At 27.6% G+C, this 20,332-nt stretch overlaps 1 protein-coding gene across 1 annotated transcript in view; it reads left to right on the top strand.

The window, feature by feature from the left end:
• LOC111633738 (rho guanine nucleotide exchange factor 11-like) overlaps window positions 1–20,332 on the top strand; it is a 158,979-nt gene that overhangs the window by 90,994 nt on the left and 47,653 nt on the right. The window contains exons 19-20 of the mRNA XM_023378347.1: window positions 4,703–4,864; window positions 7,147–7,239. Of these exons, the coding sequence (XP_023234115.1) occupies window positions 4,703–4,864; window positions 7,147–7,239 (255 nt within the window). The remainder of the gene's footprint in view (window positions 1–4,702; window positions 4,865–7,146; window positions 7,240–20,332) is intronic.

Here is a 20,332-nt window from a genome sequence, read left to right on the forward strand (position 1 = left end):
AATTCCTTTCTTATTGCATCCTGTATGTTCAATACAAAAACTAGCCACTTTCTACAGTAATTTTTAATTAATTTTTTAAAATTAATGTTTTTTGCCTTTTTTGAATAATATATTTTTATTTCTGTTATTTAAATAAGTTATTAAATTTTATTTCCTTAACATGTCATATCAATTTACCTTCTCAGGTTCTACAGAAAAATTTTGTAATTTAAATATGCATAAACTTGAATGAATTAAAAACTTTGCTTAATTTAACATTCTTACAATCTTGTCTTTCTAATTGCTCTTTTTTAAGAATGAATGAATTTTTAAAACAATTGTGATAGTTGCAAGCAAAAATGAAGAAACTGTATTTGTTGCAGGAAAATATATACATTTATTTATTTTATTGGGAAGACAAAAAAATATTAATTTAAATTTCTTAAAATTTACTGATGGAAAATAAAGATATTTTATTATTTATTCAAATTTAAATCATAGAACATCATTGAATTTCTTGATCTTTTATGTTAACAACTTTGAGATCTGAAAATGGATCTCATAGGGCTGAAGATGTTTGATATGTAAAATAAGGCATTCTTAAGAAAGCAGTTGTTGAGTTTGTTTGTTTTTTTTTACAATAATAAAATGTGTTTGAATAGTTAAAAAATATGTTTTTGAGAGAAGATTGGATATAGTTTAATGAACTTTATAGCAATCTTTTCATTAAAAACTCATAAATACACAAATAGTTCAGAGATTTAGAGGGTTTGATTCATTTAAGGATGATTCCAATATTAGAATAAAAAAGTAATGTTTGCTATTTTTTCTATTAATTTTATATTATGAATAATTTATTGAAGAGAGCATACAATAAATGAAATTAATTGTAAATTTTATGATATTTATATGATATAATTATAAGAAAAAGCTTAATTTATGGAAAAGGAATAATTTGTATTTTTTTGTGACAATGTCTTGGATTATCCAGGAAGATTTTTTGTATTTTTGTACAATTAAAATTTTATTCAGTGATATATGCATAAAATTATCATAATGTTTTACACCTTTACTAATTTTTATGTTTTATTTTCATAACAATTACCTTTTTGATAAATGTTATAAAAGTAGAACAAGTGTTTGTAATAAGTGTTTAGAAAAACCAACACATATGATTAAGTGAGCTCTTTGAACATTCTAATACCAGTTCACTTTACTATTGTGATGATTCGGTTTCTTGCAGATATATTTGATTAAATATCATGTAATTATTAATTTCTTTTATAAATAAAACAAATTTTTTTAAAGAAACTGATAAGGATATGAAGATTTACAAGGATGTAATAAGATTATTGGAAAAATAATACAGTAGAGCCTCGATTATCCGACCCCCGATTAACTGACCGTCCTAGTCGGCAAATTTCAAATGTCCGCTAGTGATGTGGCGCTACAATATTTGGCTATGTCTTGGCTACTTTAATATTATTTTTACGTGTTTTAGCTGGCAACATTCATTCGATTATGAAAGGAAGCCGGTATTTAAACGAGGCTTAATTTTCTAATTTTTAACGATACAGTAGCGACGATTATTGTTTTAAAAAATGTTTGTTAGGATTAACATCAATGAAAATTCAAAGCAAAGTAGGTTAATAGCGATATACTAATATACTAATTACATGGGATATAATAATATACTACACTAATAATGGATTTTTTTATACTTTTCGGTTATCCGACTTTTCAATTATCCGACCAACCCCAGTCCTTAATTGAGTCGGATAATCGAGGCTCTACTGTAATACAGTGGAAACTGTTCTAAAAGGTCACAATTTGGATTTTTAAATTTTATCACTAAATATAGTTTGAGTTTTTAATTGTGAGAACAGATAAAAAATTTTTTTATTAAATTTAAAAGGACAAGTTTCAGTTTATTAAACATTTTGAAATAGTACAAATCAATATAGGCCATTATTAAATCATATTTATTGTATTATTTTATACAGCAAGTTCTTTACTAGAGAGTGCAACCTGTAATATTTTAACCTATTTAAATTTAATGTATAGTACTTATACAAGTGATGAATTTTGTTTTTTATTTTAAAGTGAAATTATTCATTCTAGTTCATTTAAAACAGTCTAATAAAAATGCCTGTAGAAATTTTAATTAGGGATTTACTTCTTGAAATTTACTACTTAAATCAAAATAAAGTTTATTATTGTTGAATGACCCAAATTAATTAAATATGTTTTTATTTTATTAAAGTAAACTTCTACTTTTGAAATTGATGGCTTACTTTTTTATACTGCCTTTCATCATCACTTTTTCAGTTCTTTTTAGTATTCTATTGAAGATAATTTTATTAGCAGATAAATTTTAGTTGAAAAATTTCTATAGTTCATTCATGATTTTCAAGATCTAGAAGATCTGTAAATAAATAAACAGTTAACTAATTCTTACTGTAGTGTTTCATAGTCAGCATTTTCAGATAAAAAAGCCCTCTTCATTTTACAAGACAAATTAGAGGAAAGTAAATATTAAAATGTAGTTTAAACAAAACATTTACTAACTTTAGTGTTTTCAATTTTTTTTTTCTTAGAAATTTCATTCTGAATCATGCAATAAAGTTAATTTTAATGCTTCTGGACCAGTTATACTAAGATGACTGTTAACATGATTGACTAGCAAAAATTGTTTTCACTGTAATAATTATGAGCAGATTTTCAATTAATTAATATCTGATTTAGCAAAAAATATCAAACAAATATATCTATATATAGTTTAAAAAGAACAATAACTGAATTTATATAAATCTTTTACAGATATTTCTAAACTAATAGTTATATGATTTTTTTCATTCTATTATGACATACACTAAATCTGAATGTATAAAATATACTTTTAAAGCATTTGTCTGCTTTTGTAGTTATTGTTTGTCCGTATTTTAACTGGAAATTTTGTTTAGTTAGAGACAATAATCTATAGTCTGAATAGATTTTACTGTAATAAAGAATGAAATTTATTTTAAAACATTTTTTTTATCATTAACTTACTTGTGTGAGAACCGAAGGGGTTAGTTGTCCCCACTTACTGGCGGCTCTGTCAGAGGATGGCTTTATAGGAAGGCAAAATAAAATGAGTGGGGAGGTTAATGAGTAAATTGACAGGTTCCCAAATAAATACACAGGTTGAACAAGAATAACACATTTAATTAAATTAATAACCAACTATAAAATTGTACATATCAAAGGTGAAAGTGAAGAGTGACATAAATTCTATTCTACGTCGCGATAATGATTCGTCTTTCATATGGAACATCTAATCTCTATTCTCTAAGTTAAATTAAGAGACAAGAGAGAGAGACCTCTCAGAGAGAGAGTATACAAATAGATATCCAAAAAAAATACCTCTAAGTTCCCGATCCATAATATGGGTTGTTGGTAAAAATGTTCCTGGATTGTCACGGCAGTTATGGCAAGGTAGCGACAGATAGGGTGACGGTATGGGTCAGTAGATGTGGTAGTCGATGTCCGCCCTGGAGGTTCCACCTTGTGGACTGCGTCCAAACCCTCTTTATACTATTTTTGAGGGGGTGAGAACTATGACATCATTAATGATTTATACGCACACCTGTTCGTGTGTTGACATCTGGATCTAGCTAGTACGGACCACTGGCACAGAGAAGTTTGTTTAATTTATTGATATCAGTGTCTAGAGGATATGATTTTATAATATAAATTTCTATAGGTTTGACGGCTCTCATCCATAAATTAACATTTATCTGACAATAATTTCTATAAACTGGTCAACAATCTAGATATTGTTTATATTAAACGTCGCGTTTGACTACGAAAGAGGTGATTTATTGCTGTAACCACGTGTCACGTGCAACCCAAGAGGGGGTAAGAAACATCTCTTATTCCCATCTTGTTGATATTAACGTCTATAGAATTACCTTTAAACAAATGGAGGAGATTTTTTTTTTTATTGATATACTAACGATTTTTTTTCGAGGTATATTGGTCATCGACTGCCTTTTTCCCTTTTCACCTAATCATGAGGTTTATTAGAGGGGTGATACTGTTCTAAAACAAAAGGGTTTTGGACCTTCACACTTGTATATAAATTCCAATGCAGTTACTTAAAACAATTTTTTATTAATAAGTGATACTTTTTACAAGAATTGTTTAAATTTTACAGTTTATGAAAAATATTTGTTATAAATTGTCGAAATTTATAACAAATATTTTTCATAAACTGTATTCATTGAAACTTATTGTTATGTATAAATCTTGAAAAAGTATTAAAAATAAAAATTTTTAAAACTAACTAGAGATAAAAGTAGATTTAACTTTTATTTAACAATTAAAATTTTTAAACTATTTTCTATATACAAGAATTAAGTTTAAAAAGAAAAGGAAAAAAGAAAACAAAATATATTGTTGAATGTTTTAATATTTTGTCATCAGAAAATGTAAATATTTCAAAATTAAACAATGATATGCTATATTAAATAATATAAACTCAAAAATGATATTTACTTTATTAGTTTTGAAATTTTTAAAAATTCTTTTAAAATATTACTTGAATATAGTTTAAAATATAATAAGTTTTAATAATTTTTTTAAAAACTGAAGTTTTTCTAATAGCATTATTCCTTAAAATTTAAAACTTTAGTAAAGTTTTTTGATTAATATCATTTAATAACTTTTTCTTTTTATTTAGATTGTGAGATGAATATTCATAAATATTGTGTGAAGATTGTTGAAGAGCATTGTATTGGTACATTGAGAAATAAAAAGGATAAGAAAAATTATAGTGTAACTGGAATTGTAGAAAATATAATAGGAAAGACTCGAAAACCAAGTCAACCATATCCAGGAGCTAGTGAGTAATATCTAACTTTCATTATTATGATTTATGTAAAGTGATATAGAAAAATTATACCTAAGATTTGATAAGTATATTATCTGAATTTCTGTGTGTGTGAATTATTTATTTTTTTTTTTTACTTACTATGAATAGATTTTTTTTATTTTTATGTTCAGCATTTAAATAAATAAGACAGGTTTTTATTATCACTTGTAATAACTTTTTATGAATGATATGTAACGACAACTTCTATTATATTAGGTAAACAGTTGTTTAAAAGTGCATATTACAATAAAACCTCATTTTAATGGATTTTGGATTTAATGGACAAAATTTTCATTTCATATGTTATATGTGAAAATTAACATCCTGTTAATTTTCTAAGTAAAGTAAGTTTTAAAATTAACATCCTGTTAATTTTAAAACTTACTTTACTTAGAAATAAACTTAAACTTATATTTTTAATTCTTTAAAATTTAGCAACTTTATAATGTTTCCAATGATTACTTACAGATAAAACTTAATATAATGAAATCAGTCAAACTTCAGAAGCTTGAATGATTTCATTATATTAGCTTCTATCTGTGTACTTTTACTAGAAAACTTTTTAATTATCTGTTATTTTTTAATATTTTTTTGTTTTGTTTTTACTTTATATTAGTTATATTTATATTCAAAAGTTAAGAATATAACATAGATAGATAGATATCAATATTATTTTTTATAATTTACACACAAATTCTCTAAAATCATGTAGTTAAAATATTTTACAATGCTGGGAAAACTCACAAAAATGTAAATTATGCAAATTTAAATCAGTTAAAGCAGAGATTTCTGATATTACTGACAATACAATACTTATGGTAACTGAAATATTTAGCAGATTAATTTTCTGTCTGAAAATGCTATAGAGCATTTATTTGGAATAATGTAATATGGAGGGAAATTGAAAGATTGGAAGCAGGCTGGAGTCTTGAAGAAATTGTTATGTCTGCAGGAATAGTTGTTTTTCTTAATATCAATAGATGAAATTACATATTCATACAGTTTAGTTTAGAGAATCAGTAGACTGTAAGTAGAAGATATAGTTTATTTGTTAGGACTAGAACATTCCTAATACCTCTATGAAAATGTATATCCAGTTTTATCCATTTATTATTGGTAACGCATCTTTCTAAAGTGATTGGCTTTTTGCTACACCCTTATAATCTGTTCTGCAGCAGATGTTATCCCAAGAAGTCATCAATGATCTTGTTTTAAGCTTAGTAATTTGATTGATGCTAGATTTTATCTTAAGTGAGAGATAGTTAGGTTAAATTTGATATAAAATTAGTATTTTAATTAAAAATTTAAAAAATTAACAAATATATAGATATTTGTCCTTGTGGTTATCATCCAATGAGCAGAGCCCACAGCATCTTTAAAATAGATGTTTGAAAACAAGAACATACTTGAACATTAATTTAATTTTGAATCATCAATCATCTAAACATAGAACTGTTTTCAAGTTCTCTGAAAGTTTGAAAATTTAATTATTTTTTGTATCTAGTTATTTAACTTAGTTTTATTTTGTATATTTTATTATTATTATTTCATTATACAGTGGAAATTTTGTTAACCAAAATGCAATTATTCAAAACAGTTTTCAAACAAAAAAACAAAAAAACTAGAACACACAGTATTGTATATAACACAGAGACCAAACTTTCCATGTAACTGGAATCATTATGCCATTTGTTAATTGTAGTACCACAAAACTAGATCATAAATGTAACATTATAGTAGATTTTGAGTAAATTAATTTACTTTTAAATACAGTAATTGCATTACTCCATTCATTGCTAATGAAATTTTATACTGTATATATATTTAGTAAGTTTCAAAAAATTGTAAATTAATTATACAACAATTTAAGTTTGAAATTCTATTAGATAAATAGTTAATATTAAAAGTAAGTTTTTTTTAACTTACTCTGTTCCAAGTTTTTATATTTTGGTTTCCTTATTTTTTTTTAAATATATTTTGAAGATAACAATAAATTATTCAATTAAATTCATGTTGTTATGTTAATTGTACTTGCAGATTTCATCTGCAAGTACAATTAGCATAACAACATGAATTTAATAGAGATGCAAATGAAATTAAGAAAATCTGTAATTAATTAAGCTCATGTACTAATTATTTTCATTTATTTAACAAGAATAATCAAATCAAGGTTTACTGTTTTCTTCATTTTTTTAAACTATTGTTAATTTGTAGTAATTTGTAAGTTTTGTTTTTATTTTTTATTTTTGTAGTTGAAAGAGCAAAAAAAATAAATGAAGAAGGATTAAATGCTGATAATACTACTACAAATACTGTTTCAGTTGTTGATGTAGTCACTGAACCAAGTAAGAAATTATATTAATATAAGTAGTATAATATAATATAGTATAATATGTTAAATATACTATTTTCCTTAATCCAACAATTAGTATTTGAATGATTTAAATCAGGGATAGGCAATTCAAAGCCCATGGGCTTCATGTTATTCAATAGCACTCAGTGACTTAATTACCAAAAAAGTATAAATGCAGCCCATTTCTTAAAATTTTCATTTTTATGGATTATTCATTTCAAATTTCAATGCTAAGTAAGTTTCTCCTGATTAAAAAAGCATTTCTACGTATCAGCGTTTTAGCTTGCACAGTCCAAGATGAACAGAAGAAGCAGAGTTACAGCAGTAATTGAAATATAAAGTTTCTTCCTTTCTGTGGTTTTCATTGGCCATGCATTGAAAGTGTTAATGTCTCTTACATGGCTCAGTTTTTAATATTTATTTTGGTGTAAATGCATAATTCAATGTTTATGAAGAATTCACTGCTCTGTCAAGTCACATTTTTGAATACAAGGAGAAAACTACCACTATCATGTGTAATGAAATTAAACTGCAAAGCTTTTTAGCTTTTTCCAGTCAAGTTCTAACAAATTGTTCATGCAACAAATGGATCTTCTTAGCCTATTTACTTCACTTGCAAACTTTGTCAATTTATTAAGACTTGTCACACTTTTTAGCTTTTTTCAGTCAACAGATCAAAGAACAAACTTATGTGGTCCTAAGACTAGAGTTCTAGGATTGATCTGGTTTATAATTGGAGTCAAATGGCGTACTCAAGATGAAGTACTAAACAGACTCATATCATTTAGAAGGAAATCACATGCTTTTTGGAAGAAAATACAAACATATTGTAGAGTTGTCTAATCCTGAATGGTTGTTAGACAGCTTTAGTAGTGGATATCATAAATCTGCTCAGTACACTTAAGAAAAAACTGCAAGGTAAAGAGAAAGTATTTACTAGAACTTTATATCAAAGTTAAAGTGTTTAAAATGAAATTNTAGAGTTGTCTAATCCTGAATGGTTGTTAGACAGCTTTAGTAGTGGATATCATAAATCTGCTCAGTACACTTAAGAAAAAACTGCAAGGTAAAGAGAAAGTATTTACTAGAACTTTATATCAAAGTTAAAGTGTTTAAAATGAAATTAAAATTATTAACAAAATATATTTAAGATAGTAATCTCAAATATGTTCAGTCACCTGCCCTTATGCAAGACTGCAATAGAATCAGTAACGTCAAGAATCTTGTGGCCAAAATCCAGGATTAAAGCTGGAACAAATAATGTCCAAAAACAAAACCATTCACACTTTTCCAGAAAATAGATTCATTTTAAATGAACTCATTTGCTAGAACATACAGGTAGCCCTCGGTTTACGACGCAGTTCCGTTCCCACAAAAGCCGGCACAAATCGAATCAGCGTAAAATGAACCCATATTTATACTGAAATATAGGGTTAGGTTCTACATAAGTGAAAAATACGCAAATAATTTTGTTTATTAACACAATATAATACAAAATACAAATAAATTTAATTTTTAAAATGTATTTTATCATAAAATAAAGTGAAATGTTTTATTTAAAATTTTTAGTTTCGGATCTCTTACATTTTTCGAAAAAGGTACCCAACCTTAATTGTTTACATTTTTGTTTTCTTTCATTGAGAATTTCGGAATATAATCGAATGGATGCGATGATGCTCCTTTTTACATTTGTACTTTGCTCCCAATCATTGTCTAACTCACAAAGTTCATCTGTCAAACTTTCCATAGTTGAAAGGATACATTAACCCGACGTAGAGCTACAGATGAGCAGAGACACTGATTGGTCAACCACCAGTCACTGTAGCGCATATATAAGGTCAGTTTGAGCGGGAAAATTAAGGAGAGATAGATATCGTCTGGCCAATGAGAAGTAGATTTGTCTCACTGATGATAGTTTGTGATCGCAGGAAGTGCTACTGCGTTGTAAGGTGTTTTCCTGAACAAACTGATAAGGGATATGGGATACATTCATTGGCGCTACGGATTCGAATGCCATTTATTGGACTATTAAGTTTGATAACATGACTCGTGGGTAACTAAACATTTAGTATTTTAATATTAATTTAATGTAAATGTATACATACACAATAATATTAAATTAAACAGAAAAAAATAAATATATTCAACAAAAATCTTTGTTTTAATGAATGTACAATGTCGCAGCTCGGTAAATATGTCAACACTAAAATGAAAATCAGTCTAGCATAGGGAAAATTGGGGAAATACACCGCGAAACAGCAAATTGTGCAGTGGTGTTATCGTGAATCGGTGTAAACCGAGGGCTACCTGTATTGAAGTTTAACTATTTCAATCAGGCCAGGTCCACCATTTTTACGTGGAAGGAATAGTCTTTCTACGGCAGATTTAGGATGATATTGTTTATACTTACAAGGGAACTGTCGAAGTGTCTTCTAATAAATTTTAATAAAATTTAATTAATAACTATGTTAATAGTATACAAACTCTATTTTAAATTTATAGCATTCACGAAAAGTGTTGATCAGAGTTATTAGCAATCAAATGTTGCACTACTTTATAGTAGTTTAACACAATTATGCAAATTTTTAGAAGTGAATGGGTCACGGAGGAAGACAGTGATATCACAATTAGAATAAATTCTGGAATTNACCTGTCGGAAATGACGGGCAAGGGTGTCATTGTAGAGATCATTGATCCTGTTGGCCTCAGCTCTGTTTGGATAATGAGTGTAACTCCTTAACCTCTCCCCATTTGATAAGGAAGTTTTTGTCAACTTTCACTCCTTCTGATGATGTCTTACTTTGTTTCAATTGAAATCACCTTTCTGTTTTTTTAGAAGCCATGATTTGCACAACACTTGAATAAATGTAAATACCCTGCACTGAGGTGATGTACGTAATAAACAAGGGAGCAAGCCGAATCCCAATGGGAGCTCTGTACTTCAGATATAATAGTAATATATTATAAAAATACCAGATTGTCATTGGCAACGGCAAAAGAGTGGAAACATTATTCACACTTGTTCGCAGAAAGACCGTTGTTCACCTCACATAACTGCTGAACGGAAAGTCCGTTGTTCACAACCAGTCCGTTGCTTGAGTCACGTAACGGCCAAACAGAAAGTCCATTGTTCGCAGCATCCGTTATTCGAGGTGTACGTTATACGAGGCACCACTGTATATTCAATAAAAATCTTTGTTTTGATGAATGTACAATGTCGCGGCTCAGTAAATACATTAACACTGAAATGAAAATTAGTCTATCATAGGGAAAATTGGAGAATTGTACCATGAAATGGCGAATTGCACAGTGGCATTATTGTGAATCGGCATAGATTGAGCCGGCGTAAACCGAGGGCTACCTATACTTATGTATGTTCCACTTATTACACTCCACATACTACATTTTCCAGCAAGCTTAATTTAATTTAAAATTAATAATTTTCCAATATGTTAGTTTAATGAATAAACCCATTTGCTACAAATGTGCGAATGGTTTTTCTTTGAGAGATCATGGCCAAAAGAAAAATAGATGTAAATATTTCAGAATCTCTAGAAAGAATTTTTATTAAGGATTGCAGATTTTAAAACTATCAGGCACAATATTTGCCTTTTTCAAACTGATGAAATGGATATAGAAAAGATAAGTGAAGATTTACAAATGAAAATCATTGATTTATAAGCAAATGATGATGTGAAACTGCATTTAATGAAAGTTTTGGCTTTGGATGTTTTTCTCTACTGTTCAAAACTTTGCCATCAGCATACTTTCTTGCTTTAGCAGCACTTATTTATGTGAACAAACATTTTCAAAAATGAACATAAAAAAAAACTAATTCACATGAAAACTTTCAGATGATCATATTATCCTCATCAGCAGCTAAGGATTATAATGTCTGGCTTCAGTGCAAACATTGATTGGAAATTCAGCTGCAAAAATCTTCTTGAGGCAGAGTGTTAGTGAAGCCTCTTCTATTTAGCATACAAAATTGTATTCGATCTTAAAATTTGATTAATCGGTTTTGATTAAACTTTGCCATTTTTTATTAATTATAATGAGGAATCCAAAAAGTAATAAAAAGAAAGGGGGGTCCATGACTTCGTTTTTGGTATATAAGGTCGTAGCACAAGCACACACAACAAAGTGATATTTTACATATCATGTGACTTATGGGCAATGTCCTAAGGTCACTAGCACATCTTTTATGAGTTATTACTATGGGGGTAGAGTTGAGTTCACTCTGAAAATTTGATGGCTGATTTTGATAAAACTTTTTCATTTTCCATTAATTGCAATGAGTAATTAAAAAATGTAATAAGGTTCTGTTTATATGAAAAATCTAGGATTTCTTGAATTTATTTTTGATATGCAGTGGGATCAAAAGTTACAATGTCTCTGCTCCCTGATCTGATTGAACATGCCTAATGGAATTTAGGGGTCAAAAATAAAAATACCTAACAGAAAATGTGTGCAAAAAACAAACAAAACACAAGAATAAAGCAATTACCATCAGTTGCTTAGTTCTTGGATTGCCTATTCATACCTGTCAGGCAAGGATTGCCTCTTATGTACATAGCAAGTTCAGGGATTGCTTTTTTCTTTCCAACTCTGTTTCAATTCTGTCATGATACAACAAAGTTGCACAATGTCCTAGTTAATGTTTAGTATGAAAAATTTCCTCTGTAATACCTTATTAAATGCATTTTTGTTTATTATTTTATATTCAAGCCTTTTTTTGAAATTAATAATCTTTTAAATGTCAAATTTTTAAAAAAATTGACATTTAAAAGAATATAAAAAACCACACCATTGATATAATACATATCTATTACTTATATTAGATGTTAATAATTATTATTAGTTTGAGAGGAATTTATGGCAATGATTGATGCATCTCTCAATGCAGGCCATATAACCAAATTCTAATTTATATCATTTTCTTTTTTTTTTTTTAAGCTGAAATTCTTTTCTTTAAGCTTAAAATCTAGCACACACTGTTTAATGCTAAAATGATATTGTAATCACTTTACATTTTTGAATTAAACATAAAATTGTGGAAATCCCAAACTGTGAGGTGTGATCAAAAATAAACTGAATTTGGTCTATAAAAATTAAATATTTAAGTAATTTAAATCTGGCTGCATTTCTTTCAAAATTCAAAGTAGGGCTTCCTTGCATTTATATAGTGATCCCACTGCTTCTGCCAAGCCTCAAATGCTCTTTGGAAATCATTGTTTGGAAAATTTTGAAGTAACTGTTGTGATTCAGACTGGATATCCTTAATCATGTTGAAATGCCACCTATTGAGCTTAAATTTCATTTTAGAGGAGAAAAAAGTCACAAAGAACTAAATCTGGCAAGTTAGGAGGGTGAGAAATTATTATGTTGTTTTTCACCAAACTTACTGTGTGTATGGAAACTTTGTTATGTTGAAGCAGTTGCAATACAATTATGGTCATTTGTAACACACATTTTTTGCAATTAACTCAAAATGTTGCAGTAAAAGTCTGACCAGGAAGAATAAATTTTCAGTATGTCATCCCTTTGCTCCTGACTTATCTTGTCTTCCAAGACCCAATCTCAGAGATTGTAGTCTCATTCATAGCTTAGTTGCCATAGGCCTTCAAAAGTATTTCAAGGGCTTTCATGGCTGATTTTCAAAGTATAACACAAAATTTAACATTTGTTCAGTCTTCAAGTTTATTTTTGAAGTACAGCATGACACTAACACAATGTTACAAAATCATGTGTAACAAGCATTCTGGTTTGAAAACTCAACCTCAGTGGGAAGACAGAAGCTTAAATGTCAGGCATCAATTCTGGAGGTAAAAAAGACTGTACTTTGTTCTATTTGCCAAACAAGAAAAACAGTCCAGTTTCTTTTTGATCATACCATGTATTTTTGGAAGTCCATTATGAATAATGTAATCATTAGTGTCAATCCCTGTAGGACTATCCGTAAAGGTTGAAGTTTACTAATATTTGATCTTAACAAGTATTATGAACTTTAGGTTTCAAATGAAAGTCATGTTGTGGTAATATTAGACTATAAGTTGCAAGATTGCAGTTTCTGTTTTCAAATTAATTTTTGTATATCTTATGGTTTTTAACCGATAAATATGAAAAAGCATCAAAACATTCAATTATCTTTTGGTTAGTGTTTAAAGGAATTGAAATCTGATCATTTTTTATATTTCTTTAATTTATTTTATTTACCATTAAACTGTTAAAGAAAGTTTTTTGTCAGTAGGTTTATATTAAGAAATAGATTTTTCTTTGATAAATANTATAGTAGAAAATTAAGAATGTGTACAGTATTTCCAATATGATTTATAATATGGTTACAATATGATTTAAACAATAATATGTTTTATTATTAAATGTTAATAGATTACTTAGCCATCTTTAGAGAAATGTTTTTAAATTTTATTAAATGAATGATAGGAAACATAAGTAGCCAAAAGCACAAAAAAAATGAAAGAATGTTATTGCTTGTTTAAACATTGTGGTGATTGAAACCAGTGGAACTTTATAACAAAACTGAAAAAAAGAAAGAATTTTATCACTTATAACAAACTGATTAAATCAATGTCATTTTTGATCTCTCTCAAAAAGAAAAGATATGCTTCAGTAACAAGAAATAAATGAGAACAACTTAATTCTCTTCTGACCTGGAACAGAATGTTCTAGTTTAAATAATTTATGAATAAATGCCTAAAGAAGTTTTCTAATATCAAAAAGTAACTGAAAGAAACGAAACTAGAAAAGTATAAAATGATTTAAAGATAATAGACAATAATGATTTAGTTTAAATATAGATATAAAGGAATTTCATATTAGAAAATGAGTTTAGTAGATTTTGAATCAGAACAATACAGAAACTTATTAGTGAATCTGTTTCAAATTCATTGTAATATATCTCGTTATACTACAGTAGTCTTAATACAAACCTGGTAACTTCAATTAAATGCTCTTAGATAACATTGTTTTTCCTTAAAATTTAATTTCATATTATATATACAAATTCAGTTTTTAAAAATTTTCAATGTTGTGCTTATATAAATTAAAATCTTTGGCTTTATTAAGAAATTTGACAGTTTTTTGGAAAACTGCATTTATGTAACCAAGTGGTTCCTAACCTATTTCACTAGTCAATGTTATTTATTGAGCTAGATCAGTGGTTCCCAATTAGTTTTTCCTACGTACCACTTCAAGGAAGAGCTCAAACTCGCGTACCCCTTATAGCAGAAATCCATATTAATCCATACTAATATTATAAATTTGAAGGCAATTCTGTTTGTTACCTTTTCATGTCTAAACTGCTAAACAGGTTTTAATAAAATTTACACAGAGATAGCTTACGTGTTGGAGATGGACATAGGCTACATTTTACTACGAGAAAATATCTTACTCCCATGAGAAAATTTGATATAATGCGAGCGAAGCTGTGGGTAGACAGCTAGTAATAAATAGAATAAGTTTTTTTTTACATTTATTACCTTTAAAATACAATTCTAATAATAATGAAAATAACATAAGGTTATTTAATTTAATGTGACAAATGTGCACGATTTTCTTTGCACAACTTTGTAAAATCTGGTTGCTTTTTGGTCAGCTTCAGTCTCAAGTCATCTTCGAGTTGAAGTCGGTGACGATGTTTAGTTTTCATGTTTGTCATGGCCGAAAATCCGCTCTTGCAGAGGTATGTTGTGCAAAATGGTAGTAAATATTTTATTGCCGCTTCACTGACATCATAAATTCTAACCCGATTTAGAAGCGAAATGCCGCAGCTGATTATTAAACTCAGTGAAGTCTCATTATACTCTGTGAGAAGTCGCGTTGTCACGCGCGAAAAATAACAGCGACAAAAATTTTCAAAATTAATTTCGCGAAAACAAATTGTGTTAATTGTACAATTTTTGTTTCTTGCATAAGAATTTCATTTAGGTATTGTCACAAATGCATTTTTTGATGAAATTTCGAGAATATTTTTAGTTATGAATAAACGAATTTGTGCATTCGACATCATGTTGAAAATTGCGAATTTTTGATGGTCCACCCATTATTTTTTTGATTGCTTCATCTCATGCATTTAAATTTTAAATTGACCGATTTTAGATTGCCGCGCATACCCCCAGGGGTACGTGTACCACCAATTGGGAACCACTGAGCTAGATAAATCAATTGACAGCTCAGGAGGATTTTAGTGATCAGATTGGGAACCCCTGATACAATTTATCAAAGAATTTCATACTTTGGCAAAGAAAACATTGCTATGGAAAAATTATTTGTTTCTGAATCCAATGAACATCTAACATAGACAGCCCTCTGTTCAGAAATTTGTTTTGTTTTAATTTGTTTTTGTTGAAATTTGTTTTGTTTTATTTACAAAACAAATTTCAGGAAAACTTTCTCACATGTTTTAGTATGAAAGCAGTAGGTTGGATGCCTGAAGTAATTTAGGCAACAGCCTAGCACTCTGGGGACTAAGTATATGGTTGAGGTGACCATCAGAAGATACTGTAATGTCAAAACTAATTGCACCAACTTATAATTCGTAGTTAAGCAGATTCATTGCCATTACAGTGACCTTATCTCTACTTGTTGAACTTAGTCAATGTAACAATATGATATTGAGAACCACTACTATAACAAATGCAAAGATGGTCACCATAATGGAAACTAACCTTTATTTGATTTCTTTCTGAAATCTGATTTTCATGCCAGTCTAAATATTATTTTTCTGAAAGTATTGTGGCACCGTTATATGTAATATAATAGTTTTTAAGAATGCTAAATATACATTATGACTATTATCATTCTCAATAAGTGTAATTTATCATAAAATTTATTTGTTTCTTATAGATGACAGGAATTTTTCTAAACTCCTTAAGAGAGAATAAACTATATTCTTGTTTTGTAAATTTGGCTTTTTATCTTTTGTTTACATAATTTTTTGTTGCTATAATGTTCATACATGTGTACATTTAGAATAATTTAAGATTTTTAATAAGAATTAATAAGATTTTTGCAATTAATGAAAATTTTTCAGATATATAAAAGTGGATCTATTCGTTAATTCAGAGTATGTAGTAAGCAATAACCATTTATTCCACCATAAGAGTTGGAAAAGTATATTCTGGAATGCTTAGATTTCTCTAAAAGATATTTATATTATGTTAAATTTTGCCAAGCTTTTTTATTTATTTTTGACTTTCTCTGTCTCTATTTTTTGACACAAGATTTTTTTTGTGGTTCCATAATGGGAACAGTAGGTGGTGGAATGGCCCTACATATCTGGGACAGATCATTCCTGAAAAATTTCTGTAGTTTTTGCCTGAATTCGATTCCAGATCCCCAGAACGGTAGACTGACGCCTTAACCGTCTTGGCTATCTACCTTTGTTTATCTTATTCTAAAGCAAGCAAAGAAAATTATTTTGTCTACCAAAGATATACTAAACTTATCATCCAAACATTAAACATTATTAATTAAACTACAGCAGCTGAAAACTACTGTACTCGTAAATGTAAAAACAATTTTAATATTTATCCTAGCAATCACTTTTGCTATATCGAACTATTTTAACTCAATAGAAAACAGGAATAATGATTTATGATATGGTGATAAAATGTTAGAATTTGGACGAATATTTACTGAGTAATAGTCGTCTGAAATTGGCAATTATATATACTTGATCAGTTTTAGATGCGATTGCAATGAATACCAGAACATGCATTAATTGCTCATTTACTTAAAGAAAACGCCAGTATTGTAATGGAGAATTCTACATTTTATCGTATAAAATTTTACTTTTTCTAATTTGCTTTACTTTTATATTACGCATTCTATCACAAATTATTAAAAATGATTCAGCTTTTACAATAAAGTAAATCTGAACATACATTTGATCTAAAAAAAAACTAAAAATCAACAATGGTATACTGTAGTTCATAATAATACAAAGCTAAAATGCCTTCTTGTGCAGAACAATAGTAATTTATAAAGGAAATATCTCCAACACCATGCAAATGCTATAATAGATCTAGAAATAACTTTTGTATTATGATCAGTCCGTTTATTGTACAGTACGGCCACGTCTTAACGATATGGTTGTGAGACAGCAAAGAAATAATAAGATTGCAAGTTCTTCAACAAACAACTTATAAAGGAGCGGGTCATAATTTTATCTGTATTTGATTGTGATAACTGGAAGCGTGTTATTTAGTTAGATGACGCAACGATGAACCTTTTTATCGCGTGTAATAATCATTATGCTTTTATTAGACTTGACAACAGCCCGTAGAAAAGCGTGAAAATCAAAATATCAGCCTTAATAATAGCATAGTAGTTTATGACCGTATTTTCTATCAGGATATTTATGACTTTGTCACCTATATAAGTTTAGAGTGTATGCAAAAAAATCATTTTGGAAGAGATGGTCTATTTTTCAGTGGATTGGTACGATTTAAATTATATATATATATATATTTCAGCTTGAAACGATTCGAAACATATGTCAAAATAGTCAAAGATTAATTTGTAAAAGTAAGAATATCAAATCTTACAAGTGACCAGTGATCATTCATTTCTTGTAGGGCATGAAATTTTTGTTTCTTTACTATTTCAAAATCATCTCTTTAGAACTGTGCGGCGACACCAAAGGATGTGAAAAAATTCTGGTAGCAGAACATTTATTTTAACGCTTCTCTATAAGGAAAAATCCTGGAATTATTGGATTACCATAATTCAGATTCGTATTAAGACAAATAGTTATTGGATAGATTATTAGCTATATTATTGATATAGCTATTGGATTTTAATAAAATTATACGTCAGAAATGTTCTAATAAAATATATAACTTTGTATCCCATTTATTCAATATGATCCAAATTTCAATATCTAATTAGTAAATGACAGAGCGTCATTCAGACTTTTTAATGAAATATAATAGTGTGTCTTTATCAAATTTTCACAAATATTTCAGTAATCACATTAATATTTGTGAAAGTTTGATTAAAATTGAGAACATTAAACAGCTTTGAATGGCACTATATTTATGTCCGTTGTTTCATTATAATCATACAATAAATTTATAAGATTAGATTACTTTTTACATATAAATTATCAAACGATAAATGAGAAGTATTTTAGTTATGGGAAAAAAAATAGAGGAAATGAGTTAAAAATTATGACGACAAATAATTTTTTAAACATTATAGAAAGCTAATTCTTTATCGAAGTTAATGAAATAACCCAAAACGTTGACAATGTAAGGAATGATGACAAGGAGATAGAAAATTTATTTTTTATTAAAATATTATAGCGTATTTTTGAAATGAGGCAGGGGTAATAATTGTAACTATTTAAGAATATAATATACTAATGGCAAATTATAGACTTGTGAAAATACTGTTTTTTTTAAAACGTTTTATCCAGTAATCTTAATCATCGAATATGCTTCAATTTAATGCTGATTAAATAAAAATGGATAAGCTTATATAAATTTAATTTATTTCTATCTTTTTGATACGAATTTGAAGAAAATTCCAAGAACAGTAATTAATAAAAAAATTCTCTTAGTAAGTTCTTTTAGTTTTCTATGATGTTATTGCTAAATAGCAAGTTATACCTTATTCATTCACTTAATATGTAAACAAATTACAATGTATTAAAATCTTTAAATGGATATAAAATTATTCATTAATTATCGTAATGCTGCGATTCATTGTTTTCAAAAACATGAATGCAGACCTGACTTTAATATATATCAAAATCGTCAGTTTTATTAATTTTTAGTATGTGAGATAAAAATTCCTATTTAATCGTATTATTAACAGATTTTTTAATTAAAAATCGAAAAGGATATTTTTTTAAATTTAAAATTAGATATAAGTTTATTACTTACAGTACAAGTTTCCTTATAATTACATTAGAACTTTACACTGTATAGAATTTGTAACACGTTTACTTTATCTTCTTAACGCTTATTATTCAGAAAATATAATAAAACGAAATATCAAAGCAAAATCTATTGAATGTTTATTATGAAATAATCTAATAATTAATTTATTTTGATTATTTTATAACTTTAGAAAACTGTATAAATCTTAAAATAGAAGTAATAAATCACGTCATTTTCTTTCATTACTCAGCTTTATTTAACACTTATATTATAATGCTGATTTTGTTATAAATTATAGAAGTTATGAACTGCTTTTATAGTAAATGTCATAAGTAAATATACTTCTATTACAAGATTAACACAGTTAAAGTATATAGTTAATAATACATTAACTACTTCACTATAAAAATTTAATTTCATCGTTTCAACTCTTTCCGGTTTGGATATTATTCCTTCCCCGATTTCGGGATAGGAAGAGTCCATTTTAGACATAACTGAATTGGCTGTTTCCAGAGAGATTTTGTATCACTCTTGCCGTTTCTTTGAGAAACGTAAAATCCTTTTTGGAAAGGCTGTACATAATTATTTAAATCCTGAAATATTTGTCGTATTCTTATTTAAATTTTTATGTGATGATGATAATTCCAATTATTATTTAAAAATTAATTTGTCGGAGTATATTTTTATAGATTCTAAATAAATTATTTTTTACTTCAAATCATGGAAAAAACGATATGCGTGAAAGCTTATTGAAATTTGTTTTGAAAATAAAAATAACTTTGTAATTATTTTAATAATAATAACAGCATATACTTAATTGGATATTATAGTAGGTAGTTCTGACAAGATTACAATAATTTTCCAAACTATATTATGAAAATTTAATTATTTTAAATCTTTCAATTTTTCCAATTGATCGTAGAGATTTTATATACATAAACTAATAAAATTTTATTATTAAAATACAAAAAAAGATTATATATTTTTCATCTTTAACACGATTGTATCATAATTTCATAGAATTCAATTAAATCGATACGCTTGTGCTGAATTTTTGAATCGTAATTTGTGAATTTAATGAATTTATGACGTTTGTATTGATTATGTTATTGCATAGTTTGTAAGCAGTAATTGTGAAAAACGCAGATTCGATTTAAGGAAAACAACTTGCTTTCTATC

The sequence above is a fragment of the Centruroides sculpturatus genome, unplaced genomic scaffold (genome assembly GCF_000671375.1).
Source record: "Centruroides sculpturatus isolate CEXI.00-Female unplaced genomic scaffold, Cexi_2.0 scaffold796, whole genome shotgun sequence".
In the NCBI taxonomy this organism is placed as follows: Eukaryota; Metazoa; Arthropoda; class Arachnida; order Scorpiones; family Buthidae; genus Centruroides; species Centruroides sculpturatus.